At 45.3% G+C, this 24,149-nt stretch overlaps 1 protein-coding gene and 1 long non-coding RNA gene across 3 annotated transcripts; one reads left to right on the plus strand and one right to left on the minus strand.

Annotated features, from left to right (window-relative positions):
* Window positions 1-458: 458 nt before the first annotated feature.
* IHO1 (interactor of HORMAD1 1) lies at window positions 459-23,193 on the plus strand. 2 transcript variants are annotated; one of them, XM_068694960.1, is made up of 8 exons: window positions 459-1,559; window positions 1,849-1,918; window positions 9,778-9,937; window positions 11,229-11,386; window positions 13,283-13,331; window positions 14,007-14,094; window positions 21,053-21,156; window positions 21,901-23,193. In XM_068694960.1, the coding sequence occupies exons 2-8, from the start codon at window positions 1,863-1,865 to the stop codon at window positions 23,191-23,193; spliced, it is 1,908 nt and encodes a 635-aa protein (XP_068551061.1). In that variant the 5' UTR covers window positions 459-1,559; window positions 1,849-1,862. The 2 variants fall into 2 exon arrangements, with proteins under 2 accessions (XP_068551061.1, XP_068551062.1); XM_068694961.1 differs by lacking the exon at window positions 459-1,559 and having other exon boundaries at window positions 1,649-1,918.
* LOC137862679 (uncharacterized) lies at window positions 21,570-23,061 on the minus strand. Its single transcript, XR_011100471.1, has 2 exons — window positions 22,925-23,061; window positions 21,570-22,636 (listed from the first exon to the last, which is right to left on the minus strand). It is a non-coding gene; the product is annotated as an uncharacterized lncRNA (long non-coding RNA).
* Window positions 23,194-24,149: the final 956 nt, after the last annotated feature.

Consider the following 24,149-nt stretch of genomic DNA (forward strand, 5'->3'; position numbering starts at 1 on the left):
CACGTTCCACAAACTCAGTAGACGCTCGAACCAGAAAGCTCCAGCCACATCAGCAATATGAATAGCTCTGCATAATAACTTAAAATAATGCACCAAGCGGGTGCCAAGTCCTATAGCTGGTGCACAAAGTACCAGCAAATCCTTTCCTAATACCAGGGGAAGTGCTGTAAATGGATACAGGGCCCTGTGGTCTCCTATGAAGGGAGTTCTAGACTTTCCAGTTATGAACAATAAAAGGACAGAACCCCACCGTTTGTGATGCAGGGCTGTATCCAGCCTCAGCGCAGCGATAACAGAACTGGTGTCAGTCTGTACACCCGAGCTGTACAAAGCACGGAAGCAGAGCAAAGCCCTTATTTACTCAACCAGTGCCATAGCTACAGGTGTCCCCCACAGCAGCGCTCTCTGGAGGAAGGTTAGGCTTTAAGCCTTTGACAGCTTGGCCATTATCAGATCACTGCAGTGGGAGCACAGACAGCCTGCAATTCTCTGCTTCAGCCCTAGAAAATCTTTCCGCCACTGGATCATCACACGGTTGAGAGTTAACAAGCCGTGGAGATAAATTCCAGCTATTTATACCAGACGTAGCCCTGTTGTTACACACACAAACAAGCAGCAGAGTTGCTCCAAGAAGTCTGTTATGGGTAAAAGTCCAGAATTATTTAAGTGAAAGCTTCAGTTCTGCAGGATTTGTTAAGGAAAGCAGATATATACATCAACGCTGCTGCTGTTCGGGATGACACACAACACAGGCATTGTTTTGACACCTCGGAGCTCCAGGCTGCTGTTAACACTAAAACTTGCTCTCCAGGCAGGAGGAGCGTGAAGGGGATGTGACGAGCTTCTCTAATCTATCTGTAAATTTACAGCAGCCTTATTTCTGCAGTGGTTTAGTGCTTATGGAGCATCCTCAAAACTGACGACCAAACAGTTTAACCAGCTTTAAAATTACTTTGAATTAAAGGGAAAAAAAACAGGCAAGTAAGCATGCCCATTTTCCATTCCTGAAGATGAGGAGGATAGTGACGTGCAATGAAAAAATTCCAGTAAAACCATATTTGAGAATCTTTCTCCGGGGCATGTTTAGATCATGGGTTATTTCTGTCATACTGGTGGGTAAAATTAAGCTGTTCTGCATTTCTGAGAGCACTGTTGACACAAGAGCCCGCACAGCCCCTGGGCACGAAGCCACCTGGTGTGCTATGGCTGCCACTAGGGACCAGCCCAGGGGCACTGAGCCCCCAAGCACCCCCTTCACCCAGAACAAGGGTGTCCCCCCCATCTGCCTGGGGACAGCCCAGATCAGGGGGGACCCCCGAGCCCCCCACCCGGACACTGGTTGCACCCTGGACCCGCAGGGAGCAGCCAGGCCCAGCCCCAGCCGCATGGTGGCCATGTCGGCCATGTTGGCTGGGCCTCCCTGGGGCCGCAGGTGCCTCTCGTCTCCCCCTGCAGCTGGCGTGCTCCGTCCTAAAGGGGCTTTAACTCTTTTTGTTATTTCTCCTCCTTGCAGTGTTACTGGCAGAGTGTGGGCAGCACTGTGACATTGCAGCCAGCGGGTAGGAGGGAGGAGGCCATGCATGCCTGGGGAGTGGGGAGGGATGTCCGGAGGGGGGGTGATGAGGGAGGAAAAATGCACAAACTGCCCCGAGCTCGGGCTGTACATGAATCCCATGGGGACAGGGCCCTGAGGGAGCCTTCCCTCACTCCCAAACCCAAAAACGCCCTGGCTGCAAGGCAACGAGGCCAGTGGGGTGCTGCCACCATCAGGGTGCAGCTGGTGGCCCTGTGGGTGGTTTTATTCTGACACCTGCAATTGACAGCTCTTGTATTTTTCCTTTCTAACAGTCAATCTTGAAAAAATGAATTTTAACGTCTGGAACATCAAGGAGATGCTCAGCACTCCAACAGCGTCTGGGTAAGTGCTGTATGTTTTCACCATTTTCGTGCTTATCAGACTGGAGCCATCGGGATGGGCTGTGTTTTTCTCAGGGTCGCTACCCTGTGAGTTTGCAGTAAAACGCACGTAAGTGGTATTTGACAGTATAGTGGGGTCAGATAAGCCAGAAATTTCCCATCGGCTTATGTATCCTGGCACTCGTGCAGTGTTCATTCCAGAGGTCATTCATATGTCTCCAGATAAGGGCTCTGCATTCTCCACATTGGCCCAGAGTTTCCTACCTTAGAAAAATACAAAAATGTGCTTTCTTGCTACATGCACTAACTGCACGTCATGTGTGTCTGATCTGCGTGATTCCCAGTGTGCACAGTTTATACCACAGAGCCTGTTAAGTACAACAGCCTCTCTTAAGATTATAAGGGAATTGTAAATACAAGGAACCTCAGACTGACATGTGACAGGTTATAGCACAACATATTTTGGAGGTCTTGCACTGCCAATGTAAAACATTCCTGGGATTATCAATGCTTTGGCTGTTTAATAACATTTATACAAATTAAACATTTTAGTGGTCCATTTACTTGGGTTCGAGTTCTATAAACAGAGGCATCCTGAGGAACAGCAGGTTATATTTCCTGCGCTAAGAGGCACTTCTGCAAATATGGTGCAATACAGTGAAATGTGGTTCGGTTTGGTTCAAACATGGGATGTGCTGATTAAGAGAAACAGCCATTATGCCTGCCCTGCTTCCCAACTTTCTGGTGATTTTAAGGCTCTTCTCTTGTCTTGGTCTAGGGTAGGGAGAGACAGAAACTCTCCAAGATACATAACCTAGGAGGTGATCTAGCAGCTGGAAAAGCAGAAGCCACCATTTTGTTGTAGCTTTCTGTTTCTAGAGACTGTTTCTGGAGACTCTGCCGCAATTGCATGGTCACTGTACTGCCAAAGAAGGGGTGGGAGTATGGGGGGAGGCATGGACACGGGACAGCTGAGGGAACAAAAAGAAATCTCTCTAGAATTGATCTGCAGTTAGTCCTGGTCTGGTGAATTTTGGTTAATTAACCTGTTCTGTGATTCTGTTTGTGTTTGCATACTCAGCCTACTAAACACTGTGATAGATTTACCATTGTAGGGAATTTAAAAATCACTGGATGTTCTGCTAAAATCTATTCTGTGCTTCAAGCAGGAATTTATTCAGGAAAGTCCTATGGCCTATCTTATGCAACATGTCTAATTAGATAAGTTAAATGTTCCTTTCTTGCCTTGCGTAAAAGATAGATAAAATGAATCATAATTTGCAATATCATTACACATTATGTAACCAAAATTATTCCATATACTGCATTGATATGCATGGCTGATTTTTTTTCCCAGCAGAAGTCAAAGAGCAGCTCCAAGTCTCCACATCTATAATATACAATGAAACAACAAATATTACTTGTATTAAACATCTGGAGAGCAAATGCTAAGACATGCTACATTTTTATGTAGCAGAGTAATACTCTTTGCATCACTTGGCTAAAAAACAGAGCCAGATTTATCTCTTGTTTAATTCTGGGGAAGCTAATTGATGAATTTGGTCGTCTGATCCTCTGGTAGTTATATAACTAACTGTTGTTCAAACTCACGATTTTAGTCATACTGTCTCTGATGTGGCCTGATGTTACCATGATGATGAATGATAATGAAAGCATAATAGCAGTTTCCTTTCCCGTTATAAAAGTGCTTGTCATATACCTATGAATTAATTGAGTTTTGCACAGATGCAAGGGTCAAAGGGGAGCCAATTCAGAGAAAAGTGTGTTTATATCTGTCATGATTTAGTCTTTATAAACATGCATTGCATAATTCTATTGTCTTGGTACCTGCAGATTTTTTAATATATATTTTTAAATTTAATTAAGAAGTTATGTCTCAGTGCTTTGGAAACCTGCGACTTTCATTCTGGTCAGAGACTGAACTGGGGAAATGTAGTTGTGAACGTCTGTATGTGTATATATAATATTTATGTAATTTATATATATGTAAAGCATTCTGTGGAGTTGTGCAATACCAAAGGAAATGAGTAGAAGAAGTACTGGTGCCTGTTTGTAAGGGGATTGTTTGAGTTCCTTCCTCCTCCAAAGTGTCCTGTCAGCTACTAGATCTTCTCTTTTAACTATTTTATTAATGCAGGAGAAGAATACAGACAAGATTTTAACACCTACTCCTCAGCACTCTACATTTTTTTTGAAGTGAGTTGAGAGGGTCCAATAGGTCATGAAACATTACTGAAAATGCAGCTGGGCTTTTGGAAGAATTAAGATGAAGGAGAGGGTTCTCAGACAGCAAATTAACTTTTTCTAAGGAAAAAAAAAAAGTTATTCATAGGAGTATGTGCATGTATTTGAGATGGGGGGAAGATGTGTTAATTACTTCTGCCGGCTCTCTTCTCCTGTTACTAGATACTTTTCTCACTACAGCAGGATATGATGTATAAACTGCAGAATACTGTCTTTAAGAGAGCTTCTAAGCTGAAACATGAAATCAGCATATAGTATTGGCAGGGTACAGCTCACAGTGTTAGTTCTTTGCACGTTTGAGGCAGGGTGTTAACTTTTGAGAGCAGCTGCCACCAGGTCCATAAGAAATGCAGAGCTCCAGTGATGTAATAAGGTCATGACAGAGTTTCTGCAGAAGCCCGAGATTGCTCTGAACCATCACCTCTTGTAACTCCTTTCTGTCTGCATCTCACAGCAGACTGGGGACTTGGGGTTTTATTCATAATCTGTCTGTCAAGCACACATAATCTTCTCTGTGACTGCTGGCAGCCTGAGAAATAGGATGGGGTAACCAGAGTCCCTGTTTTGCCTGTTTGTAATGTACAAATATTGACATAATAGAGATCTTAGAAACTCATCGGAAGGAAAGTTGTCTAGTTGGACGCTGTAATATCAGGGTGCCAATTATTTAAGAAGGTGGGAGGATGTGAGGCCAATAAAGTGACAGCTATGCAGCGGAGAAAGCTTAGAGTCAATTTAAGTGTATCGACAAACAACACAATTTTTGTGGATTGAAATGCCAGAGCTAATTAGGGAAAATGTCGTATTAGAGCTGTACTGCTGACTGCCCAGCCAGAAGGGAACACGGAGGAGGATCACAGAGGACCTGAGAATAGCGGTCACAAAAGCAATGATGCTTCAATTAGCTTTATATCGACCGGGTAAGCATCGCTGGGGCATGATGCTGAAACTAGATTTTCAGCACCATAAATACCCGCCTCAGTCAGGGAACTCCCAGGGAAGAAATGCATCTTGCCTTGGTCTCGAGCTGAGCACAAGACCCTCGTTCAGAATATTACTTTTGTGGTGCTGCTGTAAAAGTGGCAATAATGAACTGGACTCAGCATCATGCGGAGCAACAAAAGCCGAAAATCCACCACAAAAATGTGTAATTTCAAAAAAAAAGATACTGACATAGAAGTACGAAGCCTCATTAAAATAAATGTAAAGGGACAGCCAAAAGGGTTAAATGTTTGCCTGAGGCACAGGGATTATTTAGACCTCATACTGAAGAGCCTCATTATTCAGAGTCATACTGAAGCATAGAACTCATGCCTACAAGCTATCAGATCAGACTGGAGATGGACTGGTACCAGCCTGACACTGCTAAATGCCATGGTAAAGAAGACTATTGAAAATGAGAGGGTGTGTTTTAAGAAAGTAAAGAGTATTAAAAATATAAAAATAGGCAATGATATATTATGATTTTAAATTGAAGTTACCAGAATTTTCTTGTTTCATGTGAAAAGCAGAAACTTGCTAGAGGCATAAGAACTACTAATAAACCTATTTCCAGAGACATCAGAAGCAGAAAGCCTGCCAGAGAGCATGTAAGGCCAATACATGATAAAAATATTAAAGAGGCATTCAAAAAGGATGCTATAAGCTGAGGCCTGCTTGGGCCATTGCTCTCTATATCATATTTCTGCTGTTGAGAAACATCTTCCAAGTTTAACAGCCTTACTCGATCCATTATTTCACGAATTTCCATCCCACATAGCAGAGCCACAAATTCTGAAGTTGCCTTAAGGTCCCAGAATTAGCAGAAAATGGAGACAGCCAAGACAACGCCGATGAATGAGCAGCTGTAAGAACCCTGAGCCTTGGAGGAATCAGAAACTGAGTGTGCCATGCAGGCTGGAAGACAGCTTCAGACTGGGGGGCAAAAAAATTACCTCCAAATGTCTGATTCCTAATGTGGCCAGGGATAAATTTTGTGTAAGTAAACAAGGCTGTGCCGCAGAAATCTCTGACTACTGGCTCCTTGCTCAGGACAAAGGAGCTAACGCGGTTTCCAAGGTGAGGAATGTCTGGGTGCTATTGAATCACGTTGGAATGAATAATGGAGTTGCTCATAGAAAGTAAAAATGACCTTGAGGAATTAAAACAAGAGCGGAAGGAATTTGAGCCTGAAATCTGGAAACTGGAGGCAGTGTCTGAGCTGAAAAACCTATAGGGACCCTGTTGTGGTTAATACATTAAGGTCGATGCCAAAATCTGTTTGTAGAAATTCCTTATAGGATACAAATGCAACAATGAAATGAACGATTTGCAACAAGCAGGTCATTCAATTCCAGAGGACAGGGAAAAGAAAAATAATGTTATGCTGATGCTGTTTCCAGCAAAGTAAATGGCTGGAAGCTGCAGTAGCAACTAAAACTCCTTCATTTGAACTCCTCCAATCCCCCTGGATGCTAAAGTTTCTCCTCTATACCCAAAGCAAACGCTGATCCTTGCTTGTTTGCTAAACACCTTGACAGGCTGCAAACAGTAACTACGAGAGCAGCATAGGAGAGCTAGAGACAATTCCTATACATACAGAATAAAGCTACGAGGAAGAGCAGATGAAAAGGAGCATCCAGCATTTCAGTTGGATTTGTTGTGATGCAGTCCTGGTCACTAAATGAGAAGGAGCAGGAAGGGCTGGGAGATTTTCTGGATAGCAAGCAGGAGAAGAGCACTGATACAGCTCAAGATTGCTACCAGGAGAAGAAGATTTCTTCTTGGGAAAGAAGCTTTGCTGCACTTCGAAGAAATATGTCAGGAAGGTGTAAGTGAGCTTCACCCACAGAGCTTCAGAAAAGGAGGGATGTTGGCACAGGTTCAGGGAGGATGATAGAACTAAATAAAATCACAGCAGCACCACCAATAGATGTTATTTTGGAAATTGTGGGAGACTCATATTGCTTTTCCAACCGACTCTTGGAGCCTGGTGTTGGCACATAAAGATGGATCCACACAGCAGAGTAAAAATTGTTTTTACAGACCAATAAGGCCTATGACACTACAGTTATGTGGTTTAGGGTGTTAATGCACCTAGGAACATCTAGGAACAGAAGGAGAGGGGATTTATTGCGTGCTGTGTTCCTCTTGGAGTGTTGTATCTGACAGCTATTTGGGGGAAAGGCAGGCCCTTTAGCCTAAAGGTGATACGTTCACATCTGGTGATAGTATTTGGATGATTGGAAATGATTGGAACTGGGAAAAATGCAAGAAGCTCCACAAAGATCCAGCTTCTCAGGGGGAGGGTTATTCACACTGACAACAGGGAAACTGAGACCGCGAGGAGCTAGCTGACTCCCCAGATATGCAGAGGGCTGCAGATTTTTGAGGTCACGCTCATATTACAGAAAGTGTCGGAGCTGCCAATATTACAATACCTTGCATTTCATTAGGTGGGAAAAAGAACCCATTCCATGGTTGGCAGAGTATGATTTAGCGCTTTTGGAGCTGCCAGGAGCTTGTGATGGCGCTTGTCTTCCGTACCTACATCTTTTTTTTTGCTCTGAGTGCATCCAGTAGTGCAAACAGCAGAGGAGCACTCTTGGCACAAATGCGCGGATGACTCAGGGAATGGCTCGTTTTAGCAGAAAGCTCAGAGTTCTCCTGAGATAAACTATTGCATCACCTAGGAGGGACTTCTAACCGGGATTGGATATCTAGAATGCTTCCTCGCTGTTTATAAGGAAGGGGTTATATTTAGGACAGGTCACGCACCCGTGAAGCCCAGCACCCTGAAGGAAACGGTCAGGTGGCTGGAGAGCCGTGGTTGTCTGATCTCACCGTCACGGGAAGGCCTGGCCCAAGCGTGGCCAGGCTGATGCCTTGTCCAGATGGCTTTGTTAGCAAATTAGCTGCCAGCAGCATTTAGCAAGGGAGAAAGAAATCTGGGAAGGAATGTGCTCAGAGAGACATCTGGTTCGTCTCCCCCCATCGTTTGCAGAAGTGCCATCATTCCTAAACTAACCACCAAGAGAGGACTTCAGACAGAAAAATGAGGCTCCAGAGCCGTCTGCAGCCTTCTTTGGTCATGGTGTCAGTGCAGAGAGAGGCGGGGAAGTCACCCAGACCTCGCCGAGACCTCTGAGCTGCAGGGCTCCCCACGGCAGCAGCGGAGCCCCTTGTGTTCAGCCTGGTGCTCAGCAGAGCATCCAGCAGGGATGTGGCATCCACCAGGAGCACCGGGCGCTTTCCAAGGGGGTCATGGAGCCGTGCGTTGGCAGGAAGCACTTGGGGAGTGTAAAAACCCTTCCTCAAACCAAGAGGGAGCTTTCTTGCCTAAAAGACTGTCAGGTTTAGCAAACCAGTGCAGGAGATGTGATACCTACACTGCAGGCCGGGGTGGTGGCAGCCCGCGTGCTCACATCTCTTCCTGACGTGCTGCGGGTTGCAGATATAAAGTGAGTTCTTTTGTACAAAGCGTAGCTGGGGTGGAAACAGGAAGCCGTGCAAGTGAAAGTTACGTTCAGATTTCTCTTTTGGTAGATTTGGGGCCCACGGAAAGATCAAGGGAGGTTTTGAATTCAGGCAGATTTGTCAGGCTTTCTGAGGATCCACAAACCCATACCTCATCTCTCTATTTTTGACCGCAGCTCAGTGCACTCGGTGAGCTCAAAGCCAGAAGTATTAATGTGATATTGTCACTGACACCGCTCTGTGAAGAAGAGGGAGGCTGAGCAGTTCAAATGCTCCCACTAAACCCTCTCCCTTTTGTGTGCATGGTGTTTGGGCTCCTTCCAAAAGTGGGGATTAAACCGAACACGTCACTGCTAATAAATGTTGGGGTGATCATCTTTTGTTAGACACACGAATTAGTCTCCTGCTCTTTTTTACTTTAGTTACATGATTTGTTATGGAAGAGTCTGCCTAAGAGTCTCCTTCATTAATTTTGATCTCTAATTCCGTTCCGTTTATCACTGTTATGCCAGGCTTGATCAGGAGAAAGTCCTTGTGATTTATTAGTAAACCTTTAGATTTTAATTAATTCAGTTTGTTTCTTCCTTGACCCTTTTTAGGAATTGTTACACGGTGAGATTTTTGTTCCTGTGGGAGGGCTGGGTGAGGCTTTGTACAGTGGCACAGGTGGATGAGGTGGAAGAAAGGCTTTCACCTATTGATACTGAGAAACAGCACCAAAGGCAGCAACACACCTCTTGCAATTTGGTAGCTTAATTTGGAGAGAATAAGCCTGGGCCAGCATTTCTTACATTTGGACCTAGCCTAAGCAGTTCATCTGACCTTGTAAACATGGAGCAATGGAATACGAAAAATGAAGAAGTCTCTGTCTTTGCCAGCAAAAAATAAAAATAAAAATTGAAGGCAGGCTCTGCCAGAACAAAAAGCAGTACAGCCAGTGGGAAACCTTCAAACCTTCACCTGGGGGAACCTGGCATCGTACCGCAGTCCTGGGGGGCAAACTGGCAGCAGCTGTGTCTGTGAAGGGGAACAGAAAGAGAGGAACATAGCACGAAGTCAAGGCCAGCTGGGAAGGGTTCATTTGGGTGGCACTCAGGGAAAAAGAAAGATTCACTCATAACGCACTCTGTCCCGTTTCAGGCCTAACAAGTTTTCTGTCCGGAGCAATGCTCCCAGCGACTACTCGAGTCTCAGTGATTCTCAGCTGCTCTTTGGCTCCCAGTTCTGCCCGGAGAACGTGCAGTCGGCAGTGGCACCGCTGGAGCTGGGCACGCAGCTGGGACAGCACAACTCCCAGGACGTGAGTTTTGCTCCCCCGTTCAGCCCTGCACACACACAGCCACCATCTAAATTAATGGAAAATACTGAAAACTGGTGGTAAAATTGGCTGAGCCTGCTGAAATCAAGTTATCTTCTGATACAATAAGAGGAGTACATACTTACCGTAACTAGACCAAATAGCAGCCTGGTTGGTGAAAAAACTTATTTATATGACTATTATTGGGATATTTTATTTGATCACAATTTTTAATAACTAACATAATGTGAAATTGGTCTCAATCTAATGTCTTTACACCATCTAGAATATTTCATCTATTCCCTCTTTGAACAATACTGCATTTCTCTTTATTAGCTTTCTGCAAGAATGACAGAGGTATTCGGCATTTAATTCCATTTCCTGCAAGTTACCTTGCTGTATTGTTGTTATGGCAAATGCTTAAATGACTTTAGACGAAGAGCTTCTAAGCTCAAAATCTTTCTCCTATAGCACGTGGCCTCTGATGTTACCAGTCTCACTAAAATAGTTCCTGCACCACGAGCAGATACCAGCAGATCCAAATAAAGACACCTCAGAGCAAAGATTAGGAAAGAGCAGTTGTGCCAGCTCCGTGGCCCTAGGCAGCCATTCAGTTCCAGATCCTGTCTGTTGTCCCCTGCGTTTTGCTGAAGATCTTGTCCTTTAAATGTGTGGCTTTTCATCAGATGGAGGAAAGGAAACTCGCTGTTCAGGATGAAAGAAAACAATTTAACGAAATTTGCCTTTTTTTATGTTTTAAGGAAAAGGCATTTCTATTTTGGTCACAAAGTGTCTGGAAAGTGTGTAGAATGAAGAAGGTCTTCACTGCTTTCGTACTAATGTTATCTTCTTGTTCTGAAATGTATATCGGAGCATGTGAAAAACAACTACAGCCTGACGATGTTGCTGCTTGGCAGCAAATGATGTCACCCAAAAGGAAATTCAATAGGGTTTCCTTTAGATTAATGTGCAGGGAGCACCCTGAAATTGTTTTATAGTCTCTGTGTTGTGCAACTGATGATTGCAACCAACTGAAAACAGTCAGGATGATGGAAAAGCCTTGAGTCTGAAGAAATTCAGTCTGAGTTTCAGTTCCACAGGGAGCCGATCAAACCAGGCACACTAAGTGAACAATAATCTCGTCAAATTCTTAATCTCCTCACCCCATCTAATCTGTCACGTCCAATCACTGTGAACCCTCTGTCTGCAAAGCACTTGGTACAGAAATAGTTTTTGATAATTAATGTTCTGATTATTTTTATACTTCAACATTTTCCTTTCTTTTGTGCAACAGAGCGAGCCCAGTATTTTCTCTAAATACCAAACGAAACCACAGTTATTTGATGAAGATACAAGAGAAAAAGGCTTGCTTAATTTTTGTGCAGGAAGAGGGAAAAGTGTCCTGGAAAATTTTGAAGTGAATAAGAACAAAATAAAGGACAAATATGATCGGTATGTAGACATCCATTACGAATTCTTCCTGTGAAATCTGTTATCACTCCCTGCAGCTCCTCCTTCTCCTCTTAAAAGTCACACATGACGTAGCTGCAGATTTCTCCAAGTAAAGTGTCTTTTCAGGTTTTAGATAATCTCTGATTGGGAAGAGTCACAGGATGAGAGAATAGGGTTTACTTGCGATGAGAGTTATGTAATGCTTTCAGCCATAAGCCAGAAGGAACAACAAAACTATATCCTGAATTTACCTTTGCCTTCTTTATCTAATCAGCAAGGGTTTTGTTGTTTGTTTGTTTGTTTGTTTTCCTTTGTGAAAGTCCATATTTCTCAAAATTTTATAGACTGTATAAAAGGGACTGCTAGGATGACATTTACATTTAGGACAGGTAAGGAGATTGCCAAGCATACTTCTGTGCAGAGGAAGATGCAGTGATTACAGTGTTATAAACCTGCACCTATCTCTATAATTTTTTCTGATATAGAGGATTTTTGTATGTGTGTTTTTGGGAACAGGCAAGTATAATTTGCTAATGAGCTCTTTGTCAGACGTTAAGAATTAAATGTACCTGTAGGTCCTCTAGGACTTTAAGGATTAAGCTAAGAGTTTCAATCTCAAAAATGAAAGATGGCAAGCTCCCCAGTGCACCTATAAATAATTCTTAGCTCTGTACATTTTGTAATGTAACATCCAAAGTGAAACACATTTTTGTTAAAAGCCTTTAATCAGATCAGACTGTGTATCTCTTTCTCGTTTGCAATGGGCACTATGCTTCTGATAATGCAAAACCTGATGCTCTGGTGCCTATTAGAGAAGAGGAAGATTTTTGTAAGTGAATTATGAGGAATGGACACACAGTTTTAAATGTTTAGTCAGAACTCTTAATTATCCTTTATTTCTTCTTTATATTAATTATGCTTCTTTCTGCGCTCCAGATGCACTCCCAGATTAGAAGCATGTTTATATAAATAACTATATTATCTTTACAGAGATAAATGTGTAATTTATCCATTTATATCCCCCACAAGTTTGACTATTAGAATGAACATCTTCCTCTCCTGAGGCTAGGAATATTTCAGAAGGCCTGCCTAATTCTCACCATTAGCTTCTACCTGGCCTCCACCTTTCTGTTTGTTGCAGTTTGGATTACTAAATGATCAATTTAAAATGACCCGAATCTTCAGAGAGGAAATAGGTTATCGCTTTGCTTAGCAACAGGCCTAGCATTTTTGTTTGATAGGTTAATCATGAATATAGCCTGGATCCTGATAGGCTCGCTCAACTCAAAAGGGTGGATAACAGAAACCACAGGCATAATCTCGGGAGAAAAGGATTTGCAGTATTTGTTCTTCCTGGCTTGGGCTTTGTTGATGCCGCAGTTTTTTTCCCTGTTTTTCCCACAGTTATTTTAGTCCAAATATAATACTCATGTATCTCAGCAACTGGCACGTCACCTCCACCACGGCTGGGTTCTTCCGGAGCAGATAGTGCAGCGGTGACACCCCAGCAGCTAGCAGGCAGTTGTGTAAATGCCTTCCGAAACTTCTGGGAGAGGCAGAAATGCTACGCCAAAACTGGGAGAGTTAAAAAAATATGTATATACCCCTGTGTGATATATGTGCATGTCTGTGTGTGTGTACCTACACAAATATTTATATATTTCTTACTCTACCTAGCAGAATCTGTGCTTTCCTAAAACAAGTAACGTGACTTCAAAGGGTTGTGTCTGCTGAAGTAAGCACATTTCTCTGTTTACATTGTGCACCGCACTATGCCTTGCAGTGTTTCATGTCTCACATTCACTGTGATCTTTTCAGTTTCTAACTACTTCAGTAACGTTACATGTCTATTTTATTCCTTCTGTGTTGTTTTTTTTTTTCTCTTTCTCATTTTAGAGAGGTCTTAAGCACCTTTATTTCCAGTATCAACGACAGGCTTCAAGGGGTAAGTTACTTCAAATTCAGAGCCCAGAATAAGGAAGAATTATAAATGCTGCAGAACATTCACCTTCTCTCATTTTCTGTGCTGATGTTTGAATTGGTAGACTGTTTGTCTTGAACACTTACATACTGTAGACCAACAATTGTCAATATTTTTTTTTCACATGCTATCCTCTTTGTGGCCAGTCCTTAGGGTCACAGGCTTTAGGGCCCTGTCTCAGAGTCAGCAATGGAATTTCTCTGGGGCTTGGGAGCAAGAACAGCCTTTGGCTGTCTGCAAATACAACTTCTTTCCTCTTGCCTGAAGAAAGTGGCTTGCTCTCAAGAACAAGTAAATAGAATGTGTCTCACTGTCTGGAGATGAAGGTCTCTTCTCCCCATAACTTTTAATAAATAATTAGAATAATGTTGCTATTGATGCTTTTTTAGAGATTAATATCTCTATTGCAAAATGATTTAAGATTTCTGCAATACTTTATGAGCCATTTGAGCCATTCCATATCTCCTTTGGGATTGCAACCAATGGATGGACAAACTCTTCCAAGTGACAGATAAATGTCCATTTTCAGGTTATTGCAGCAATGAGTTGCAGTCATTGTTCTGTGGGACTTAGGGCAGTGTTTTTGCACACAAATAAAAGACAACCTATTAATTTTTTCATTTTCCTTCACATTTGCAGCTGCAAGCGTGCTTGGACAAATTTGAAGAAATGTTCAATTCAAGGAACAAATCCATTTTGGTTCATCTAGAAACCATTTCCAAGACACGTGAGTCCTTTCTGTACTGCTGTTAACAGCAGAGGGCACAGTCAAACTGCTGAATGTCCGCGTGTTGTCTCCAAGCTGGGGTGAACTATGCAAGCCATGCCACTCACAGCTGCTACTCATAAGGGAGAAGAGCAAAATAAGACCTATTCACAGTATGGCCTTTGCTTTTCTATTCTTATTGTGTTATATTTACCTTGTCTCTGCTCTCATGTCAAAGAACTTAAGCGTGGCATGGTTAGACACCATGCACATATAGACAGCTGCATCTCTTTGGTTTTGTGTTCTGCCCAGGGTATGAGCATTTTTAGACTGTATCTGGTACACTAATGGAATACACAGTAAAAATGAGATAGATATTTAAATCCTGAATGTCTACTTTCAGTTTTTAAGGCTTTCTCAGATATTCATGTTAGCTTGAAGTTTTCCATCTCCCCGTAATGCTTGAAGTGATTGCATTTTACGTATGAGCAAAATTGGTACTGCTCTTCCTAGGTAAGAAGGAAGTAATGAGATGCACTTTTACCGTGATGAAAGGGTGACCTCCCAGAAAAGCCAATAATGTAAAATACTTTTGAACAGCTCTGTCTCTGAAGTGGCTAGTCATAGCAGTCTTTATTGAGGGAAAGTGCTTCAGAGAAATTGTTTCTAATTTGGCTTAGATCTGAGCCTTTGAGAGTACAGTAATTTTTAATGCTGCCATTATTTTTTATCAACACCCTGTCAGGACTCTGTTCTTGCTCTGCTCTGTGCAAGAACAAGAAGCCAGCTTCAAAACATGCAAGAAGTGCACATTATACCTTGTGAGAGCATGGTAACAGACCTTCCCAAAAACACTAGGATATTTACCATGCAGTAAAATGTGGCTTCCATGAAGTACAGCTTTGACAGATACCCTTTAAGTCACTGCAGACCTTCCCAGGCAAAAAGAATGGAGTCCGGTGCATTTTTCACGAGGCCATGGTAGCATGTACGTTTGAAATACCAATCATGTTTTGCTAAGAACACTCCCTTGCTGTGTTTGGCCAGTGCTCTTGGTGGGGCTTTAATGTAAGCAAGAATCTGTCTGTTTTGGCCAGCACAAAAAGCCTCTTATTATGCATTTGCCCATCTCCTAATTACTTCACTGCCCCAGCTTGTCCACTCTGAGGCAGGGCTTTGCCTAAATTTGTATACCTCTTGCACAGAAATAGTTGTCATGGCATTGAAAATCAAATTTATTGTTCATAATTCCCCCTCTTCCCTCCATACCATTTGCTCAGCTGTCCTGTTTCTTCTCCATAACCATTTTAAATAAATGTGCCTTGAATGAAATGAGAAACCTCCCAGAGGTGCCTGCTGCTAGATTTTCAAAGCAATTGAAAAGAAAAATTGGCACTTTCTGTAATGTATCATGCTGCAGAATGTTGAATATATAATGAAAACCATCACACGCTCCACAATGTTGTTCTTTTTATATTTCTGGGAGGTTCATCTGTCACTGGTTAATTGCTGATAAACACTGCCATTTCACTGGTATCACAGTGATGGATAATTAAGTTCCCACCACATAAATACCTGCACTAGGGCCTTGAAAAGATCCCAACTGAGGCAATTCCGTTGGTATAAAATTCCTAAATTCAGGTGATAAAGAACTAAATTCAGAGCCAATAAAGCACTGAATACCGGTGGTTGATGATACAGCACCGTGGGATGTAGGTGACAAGGTGGAGATGTTAAATCATTGGTAGTGGGGGATTTGACGTGCAGAAGATGAATGCAGAAGATGGTGAGGCTCTCTTCAGAGACAGAAGTCGTTCACCAGGACATTCAAAGAGCTCTGCAAAGTAAAGAAAGGTATAACTTCAAATCAAGTCCGTCTTCATTAGGAGCAAGTAAGGAGTCTCACAGGCCTCCTTTATAGCAGCAGGTAGCAAGTAGATTTGGCAGAGTCTACACACAAAACAGAAAATATTTTTCAAAATATATTTCCAAAGCATTTCCAAGTGCTGTTGGGCTGGCATGCTCTGTGCAATAAGATAAAAAATGTTCTCTTCTGAGCGCCTGTCCATATGTGCAGGCACACAGAGCTGTGTCTGGCACTGGTGATGAGAGAACATTTGCCTGAGCAGGTTCCACAGAGGCACAGCTGCTCTCTTCCTTGCCCACATCTCAGTGTGCTGCGCACAGGGATGTAAAGAAGCGAGCAGACCATGTCTCCTCTGCTCTTCCACTTTTATGTAGAGTTTTTCTGGCTGACTTGCCAGCTCACCATTTGCTCACTCTTCCTGTTTTCATCTCCTGTAACTCATTTATTTTTTTATTATCCTCATTTTCATTTATATACCCACATTTATATCAAAGCTTTCTATTTTTTTTATACAAATCCCGATTTTCACAGCTCAGCCCTCTCTGAACTGCTTTGCTTCTCTGGTATCTGGCAGTTCCAGCTGTGACAACTCACAACAGCCATGTCCTCCGCAACACTTCATCGCAAATGAGGAGCATATTCATGGCAAGCATACCACAAACAGTCCTCTACCAGCAGTGGTGGTAAAAAAATGTGCAATGTTTCCCTAACAGAGGTACGAGCTGATGCAATTCTCTGACAAAATCCAGTGTTTGATGGGCAGTTTTCAAACATGACTCGCTTGGAGACTCCCCAGGCCCAGTAATTGCTGGCAAGGTTTCCAGGGGAATTCGCTGTGCTTGTAGTGGTGCGATCTGACCGTGCTTACTGTGAGCAGTGTGGTCTGGGCTGTGACACCCAGGCAGCCCCCTTACGCTCTGCATTTGTATCGACTGAAAAGTGAAAAGGTTGAAGACTGCTAAAAGAAACGCCTTTCCCATGCGGCTGTTAGCTAGCCGTGCAGTGACCGGCAGTGAAAGCTGTTGAGGTGAGGAACTTCACCAGGCTCCAGCACGGCCTTGGCGTGGATGTCAGGAGGGCGTGGAACTGTCTCGGTAAATGCTGATCCCCAACACCTCAGGACTTCAGGCCACAGGACAGCAATCTGCTGGGAAGCAAGCAGAGGTCAGGGGCTGCCTACCCCATAGGCTGCTGCTGCAGATGTCTTCTCCTGTGCAGTGGAAGGGGACCCAGCCTAAGCAGGCACAAACCTGGCAGCCGAGCACTCCGGGTACGCCTGCAGGATGCAGCTGTGACACCCTAAATGTCTGCAGCTCTGTGACTGCCTATGGAGGAAGCTCGGTGCTCTGCTGAGCTCCTCAGCTGTTATTGCTGCTCGTGTCTCTCCAGGCTTATACCACCTCCCATGTCCCCTGCTGCACCATGGCACGGGGGAACCAACCTCCCCCCAGGGTGTTATTTAAAGCCTCCGTGCTGTCATTCCGACCTCGGGATGAATGGCAGAGACAACGATAGATAGGCATCAGAAGCAGTTGGTGTTTAATATTCCTAGGCTGGAGACCGACACTCCCTCCTGCGGCTGCTCAGCCTGTAATTTTCAGCTGTTGGGAGTGCAGCTGCACCCCAGAGCAGGCGGATTTGCTGGGAAGGCTCTGCAGCACGGGGCAGCAGGGTGGGCTCGCTCGGTGGGCCACCAGGACCTACCTGGAGAGCCCGCGGTGATTTCTCTCCTGACAGATTTCACATTCCTCATGTTATTACTGTAAGCCAGTGGCAGTCAAAGACAATGGTACAGCAAATCCAAGCATTGCCATGTTCCAGGTTGTAAAAAACTGTTTTGTTTTGGCTAAAATACCTTAGAAGAGAGGCACAAGCCCGTGCATAATCCACATGTTAACCGAGTAAAGATTTTTCCTCTATGATTGAGCTGTTCAATAACTATCTGCTGCAGGGTTTGTTTGAAGAAAACTTTCTCTGAAGCAGCTGTTCTTGATCATTTTAAAGACAAGAGATTTGACTAACAGGGTCCTTGATCTGATCTGGCTCGGCCACCTCAACGCCTTTTTTTTTTTCAGTCTAGATCAACCCCTGGTTTTGTTTTGTTTAATAATGTTTGACAAGTCTGAACACTTCTTGGTGTGGAAGCCAGAGAGGGAAGGAGAGTGCCTCTCCTCTGTACCGAGGTGTTGTTTTTTTTTTTTTGCCTGCAGAATACTCCTACACGTACAAATGAGGCACATCCAAAAGGCTGGCTGTTGGTAGCTTGCCTGCAGCACGCTGTGCTGAGTCAAACGTATACGCAGATCACAAGCCTGGTGGATGCGGTGCTATTTATAGACCGAGGATACCATGTTGGAGAAGAACAGACAGGCTAGGGAAATCAGAAAGTTTTAAAAATAATTCCGAATTAAAATGTAGCGTACGGGGAAGAGCAGCGCGTGGAGGTGAGCCTGCCTGTACCCTCGCTGCATACAGCTGGAACACGCTGATGTGACGGGAGGGAGTCCCCTGCTTCAGTCACTGCTGCTTTCATCCTGGTAGGACTGCGGGCCTGGAGGGGCTGGCAGCCTCCCCAAAACCTGCTCTCTGACTGCAGGTACCCCTCAGGTCTAAGCAGGGAGATGCAAAGTCTGCGAGGGCCCGCTGAAACATTCACCCCACCATCACGAACCCATCCTGCAAGTCACAACGTTCCCCCACTGATGTATTGAAAACATCAACGTCTGTCAGGACAAAAGAGCAGAAGCTTAAAGTCTGCAAGAGAGAGCAAGCAGGGGCAACCGAATTGCCTGCAGGACCAGATTGCTTATTAGTTAAATATGTGCAGGTAATCCTCAGAAATAAGCCATGCTCTGTGGAGAGCAAGGTGATGGCCGTGCTGAGGAGGTGCAGAGGCTCCCCACAAGCACGTTAACCCAAGGCCTAGGAGGAAGATGCACGGCCAGGGCAGCCGCAGGGTTCCTCCTCCCAGCGGACAGCAGCGTGCCCTGTGCCCAAGCACCACTGCTTTGGAGGAAGAGAAGCGAATATAAAATAACCCCCAGCACGTAGGAGCTCTCACAAGCCACCAGCCCCTGGAGCACCGGCCCCGCTGCGCCTGCCAGCCCCTGCAGCACCGGACTGCCGTTACGTGAGGCTGAATAAGCCCAACGCTTTCAATCTCCTTTCATAAGAGGAGATTATCATCTAAGCACTTAATTATCTAGTAGCTTTTCTCCGCACGTGTCCCAGTTCGGTCTATTTTTCTTTGCGTGTAGATGGCCAGGACTGTGCACGGGCTTCCAGCCGTGCCATGCTTGCACAGAAGCTCCCGGCAGCCAGAGCTTGTGCCCCTCCACACGCTGCCCTGCCAAATCTCACCTGGTCTGCAGCCCCCGGGGCTGGCACAGCGTTTTGTGCCACCTGCTAGCTGCCTGGGTGCCCTTCTGGCTCCTGCACCCAGTCACCACGGCAGATTTAGGCAGGACTGGCCCACGAGCAGTGCTCCCAGAGCTGCATTTTCCCCTCCTCTCAGGAGCTGAGTTTTTCCCTTTAATTGAGGCTTTGTGCCCCTCACAATTTTTCTCAGCTTTTTTCATATTACATGATGAAAAGCTTTGTTTGAGTCTACACAAAGGCACTGCATTGCCTTTGTCTAAAAAGTCACCTATCTTATCACAGGGTATTACATTAGTCAGGCACAATCTGCCTTTTATAAAGTCTTGTTCCGTTTTATTCCATTTTCCTTCCTATCTTTGATTACTCTTTCCTTTAAGGTCTTGCCTAAAACCTTGGACAATATGAGAACAAACTAGTAAGCCCATAATTGCTCAGATCTCTTCCTTTTCTTCTTTCCCAAATGTACCTTTCAAAAACGTCCCTGATTTATTTTTTTTTACAAAACCAAAGCCTGTACAAGTACTTTCTGTCTGTCTCTCCCTAATAGTTTTTAACTCTTTGGCCAATTCCATCAAGAGTTTGACAGAAGGGCAGAGCTCGCCGAGATAATTAAGTCCCTGCAAGCTTAATGAAAATAGCTGGGCAGGAGGGGAAGAGATCCCGAGCGCTCCGCGGCTCTGCAGCGTGTGAGCGCGCCTCTCTGGGGTGAGAAGAGCCACCCTGAGGAGCTGAGATAAATGCTCCACGTGCAGGAACAGCTTCAGCTGGGCTCTTATCGCCGCAGACACCAAAGTCAATCAAACATGTTGGATTTGGAGAAAAAGAGGATTAATTAATTGCAGAGCTCTTGTAACCACTTGTTGGCACACGGGCTTTGCACGGATCTCTCTCAGGCACCCAGTGGCAGTCCAGGGCTGCAGAGTTTCAGTTCTCCCGGCCAGTTGGCTTGGGAAGGTGTTGTTTTTGCAGGAGCGCTTTGCATCCTGTTCTGTTACAACCCGCAGACGTTCCTGCCCAGCCACATCACCCGCACACACCTCCCTGTGCTGTCCAAAGGGAAGGCCAGGTGTGTCTAGTGACCGTCCCTCTGTGCTTCCTGGTGTATGGCTTCAAAGGAAGGCTGTATGATTGCTCAGGGTTTGTCACCTCCTTGTAAGCTGCAAACTGTGCTCCTGCGGTGTGGTGCGGTAGCCACAGGAGTGGTTACAGTAAGAATAACTGCAGCTACACGGGAGGGTAACATTATTGCTGAATTGTCTGACAAAATCATGTACCAGTTGCACTGTGACTCCCGTCACACTTTCAAGCTCCCATTTGCCATCAGCTGGCCACAGAAGAGGGTCGGTTACACGGGGCTGAGCCAGTCCCACGTGGGTCCCTGTCCCAGCACAGTTCACAGACAATGAAGCCTCGTCCTTCCTTGCCTTGAACCAACCAAGTTCCCCAGCTTCGCATAGCCTTTCATCCCCGGCTGCCATATTAATAGAACACAGTAAATGAGGTTTGGCCTGCACTCAGCATCTTATAAATTTCAAGTGCTTTGCATTAAACATGCACCCTATTGTTCATCGCTTGGTGCTTGGGGAGATCTCAGCTGGCGAATCGCTCTGGTTGCACAGCACAGAGAAGTATTTCATGCCAAGCCGTGGAGGAAGTCGCAATGGTATTGATAGTACTTTATTCACATTTACAAATGAAAGGCCAAATGTGTTTTTTATTGATTTGCCTGTTTAGTGCAAGATGCTCTTCAAAGTCACAGTGACTTGGTGCTGAAAGCCCTGGCAGATAAAAGCCAAATGGAGCAGGCGCTGCTGGAGATGGAGAGGAGACTTGCAGCCGTAAGTGGAGAAATTAATCTTTTATTCTGAATCTTCTGTCTGAATTTCTCCAATTTCTTCAAAATATTAACTGAATATTAAATTGTCTTCGGATGGAGGATTATAAAGTAGACTGCTCCTATTATAATGAAGAGGGAAAGACATATTAAAATGCTAATTCTAGGCCAGCTACTGACTGATGCTTACCCAAGAGCCTGTTCACAGTGCTGTAAGCTCTGATGAAATCCTGGTCAGTAAGGAGGGAGCCCAACAGTGCCCTGTCGTGGCAGGCGCATGATGAAGCACGGCTTTCTCACTGGCACATGCCTTTGCTGGAGGAGTTGATGCCTGCGAAGGGAGGGCACCTCGCAGAAGTGCAGTGCTTCCTTCCTTTGGCTTCCCAGAGGGAGGAGAAAAGAGGTCAGGCAAGAACAAGTGGGAGGCAGAGACAAAAGAGCGAACTGCAGACCTCCCAGAGTGGCGTGGTTTTTTCCAAGACCCTGCTGGAGGAATTGCTTTTGGCAAGGATGTGACGTGCCAGCACATGAGAGGGCAACCCAAGTCCCCCAGTCCCAAAGTTCCCATTGTTGTGGGGCAGTCTGAGATGCGTATTGCACAGGGGGACACAAATTGCTAATCTTAGGGCTGGTACCCAATGTAAGGCATCTAACTGATGCGTAGAACCAAAAGTTTCTTCTGTGAGTCCTATTATTGTACCTTTTAATGTGTTGTTTACTGCTTCTGCTCTGCTCCCTGCTTCCCCAGAAAGACGTGGAGATTTCAGATGTGAAATGCAGTGTCCAGCAGCTGAAGGAGAGCCTGGAGTCACTGCCGGCTCAGCTGAGCGATCAGCACCTGAAGCTGTGTGAAGAATTAGGCTCCCTGAAGCTCCCTAGTGCCTTAGCCGAGCTGCAGACATTCATGTCCAGCGCCAGAGCCCCCCCTCGGATGGTGGATGACTCTTCTCAGACCTCCCCTGGCACATGCCAGGGCTGTGCCTCACGTCAGGAGACCGAGCACTGGCCGTGCTGCCAAGGCAGGGGGGGTTGCAGCTCCTTGGGTCCGTCTCAGCACGGAGCCCTGCCCGTGGGGAGCCAGCCCACCGGGGACGGGACACCTGGGAGAGACCTCAGCACAGCTTCTGGAGGCAGCTCCGTTGCTCAAGTCAGCCCCGTTGCTCAAGTGGTGTGTGGCAGAGAAAATACTTCTGTGCAGGAGGTGAGATCTGTTCCGGGACCGCAGAGCCGTGCTACCCGTCCCTGTATGTGCTGTGCTAACAATCAGTGTCTTGGGGAGAGCCAGAAGAAACGCTGCCCCGTAGCGCAGGAAGTGTCTCTGCTAACTCCTCTGAGGAAGGCCATCAGGAGGAGCACTGCAGCATTTAAAAATGTGACACCATCGCAACAGAGGCAGCCTCAGGTTTGCCACCTCTTTGTACAAAACAACGTGCCCGGGCAAAGAGATGGGAACTCATCCACAGACCATGAGCTGGAGAATGTAGCTGTAGGGAACAAAGCAAAGCAGAAGTCAGGAAGGATCCCTTGGAATAAAATAATGGAGAGGAAGAAAACGTACCCCAGCAAGAGGAAAGGAGAGCTCTCTAGAGGTGCTGACGGCGGGCTGAAGCAAGTAAGGGCAAACAGGATTATTGCGTTGGGAAGCTCCAGAAAAAAATGCTTGCCCAGATACACGGTTGGTCTCAATTTAGAAAACTCTAACCCGGTTTCTTCAGCTCCCAATCAACAGATGCTCGGCAGTGCTCAGCCGAGGCTTACAAGGAGTTTCCTACCTGTGCCGTGCTCCAGTAAAGGCGTGCAGCAACTTGCAGACAAAACAAGGAGAAATCTGGAAAACAAGAAACGAGTGATCGTTTCCAGCGCAAGGAGGAATTTCTGGGATTCCTCTCCCCAGGAGAATGTATTTTCCCTGTGCAGCACAACAGGTGGAAAGCAGATGAGCTGCTCTCCAGGCTCCAATAAGCCAGGTCCTGGCAACGCGCTGCCCCAGCAGAGCACGGAATGCTGCTCTCTAGTTTTTGATAGCGATTATTCTGACTGAGGGGTTTCCTTTGGTTTTCAGTCTTCAGTGCAGGCGTGGCCATCTCAGTCACAGTTCATTCCTGCGGGTGCATTACCTGCTGCCTCCTGAATTTGATCCCACGCAGGTGAGCGAGCTCCTGTTGGGCTGGCAAGAAGGGCTGAGTGACCCGTGTGTGTTACAGCCCTTGGGAACAAGCACGGCTCGTGCCTGACACACTTCGACAAGTTACTGCCCACTCAGAGATATTGGAAAGCCGAGTGGATCTGTATTTTATCCCCTGCCACCAGCAGGAATGCCTCGGGCTGTGGTTACTGCTGCATTTACGCAGCAAAGAAGTGTCTGCGGAGACTTTCAGCGGGGAGGAACCAGCTGGCAGATCACAGGCACACCGCTGATTCTCCTGCTACCAGACCGAGCACTTAGATCTGCTCCAAACTTTTCATCTAGATACATGGAATAATATCTTTGCAGCTGGAGGCTTTAGCTCTGCTCTTTACTTGTGGTCTCTGTTTTGGTTTGTATGTCTGACAGTTCAGATTTTGAGCTCCCTGGGAAGTAGGGGGTATTTTTCTGATTGATTTTGGTAAGGTTCAGATTTGTCCCGAGAGTTGTTTCTGAGCTTTGGGCAGTTTAGCTGAGGAAAGCAGAATCCCAGCATCTCGGTTTGTTGAGTATGGTGTTTCTTCTCCTTTTAGGCTGAAATTTCTTGGTTTCAGGAAATCCAGGAAATTATTATTTAGTTTCTGTTATATTTTTCCCACTTATCTCTTAATCACAGACTTGCCCAACTTACACTTTCCAAAGATGACTCTCAGAAGCCAGAAGAAGTGACAGTCACATCCAACAGGTACGGTGATCGATGGATGTTTCCAATCCTTTAGGGACCTGTAACTCTCTAGCTCGGACTCACTCCAGACACACAGATTTGGAGTCAGAAAGGGCCAGCTGCTCACCCAACCTGGCACACATAGCAG

The sequence above is a fragment of the Anas acuta genome, chromosome 11, assembly GCF_963932015.1.
Source record: "Anas acuta chromosome 11, bAnaAcu1.1, whole genome shotgun sequence".
Taxonomy (NCBI): domain Eukaryota; kingdom Metazoa; phylum Chordata; class Aves; order Anseriformes; family Anatidae; genus Anas; species Anas acuta.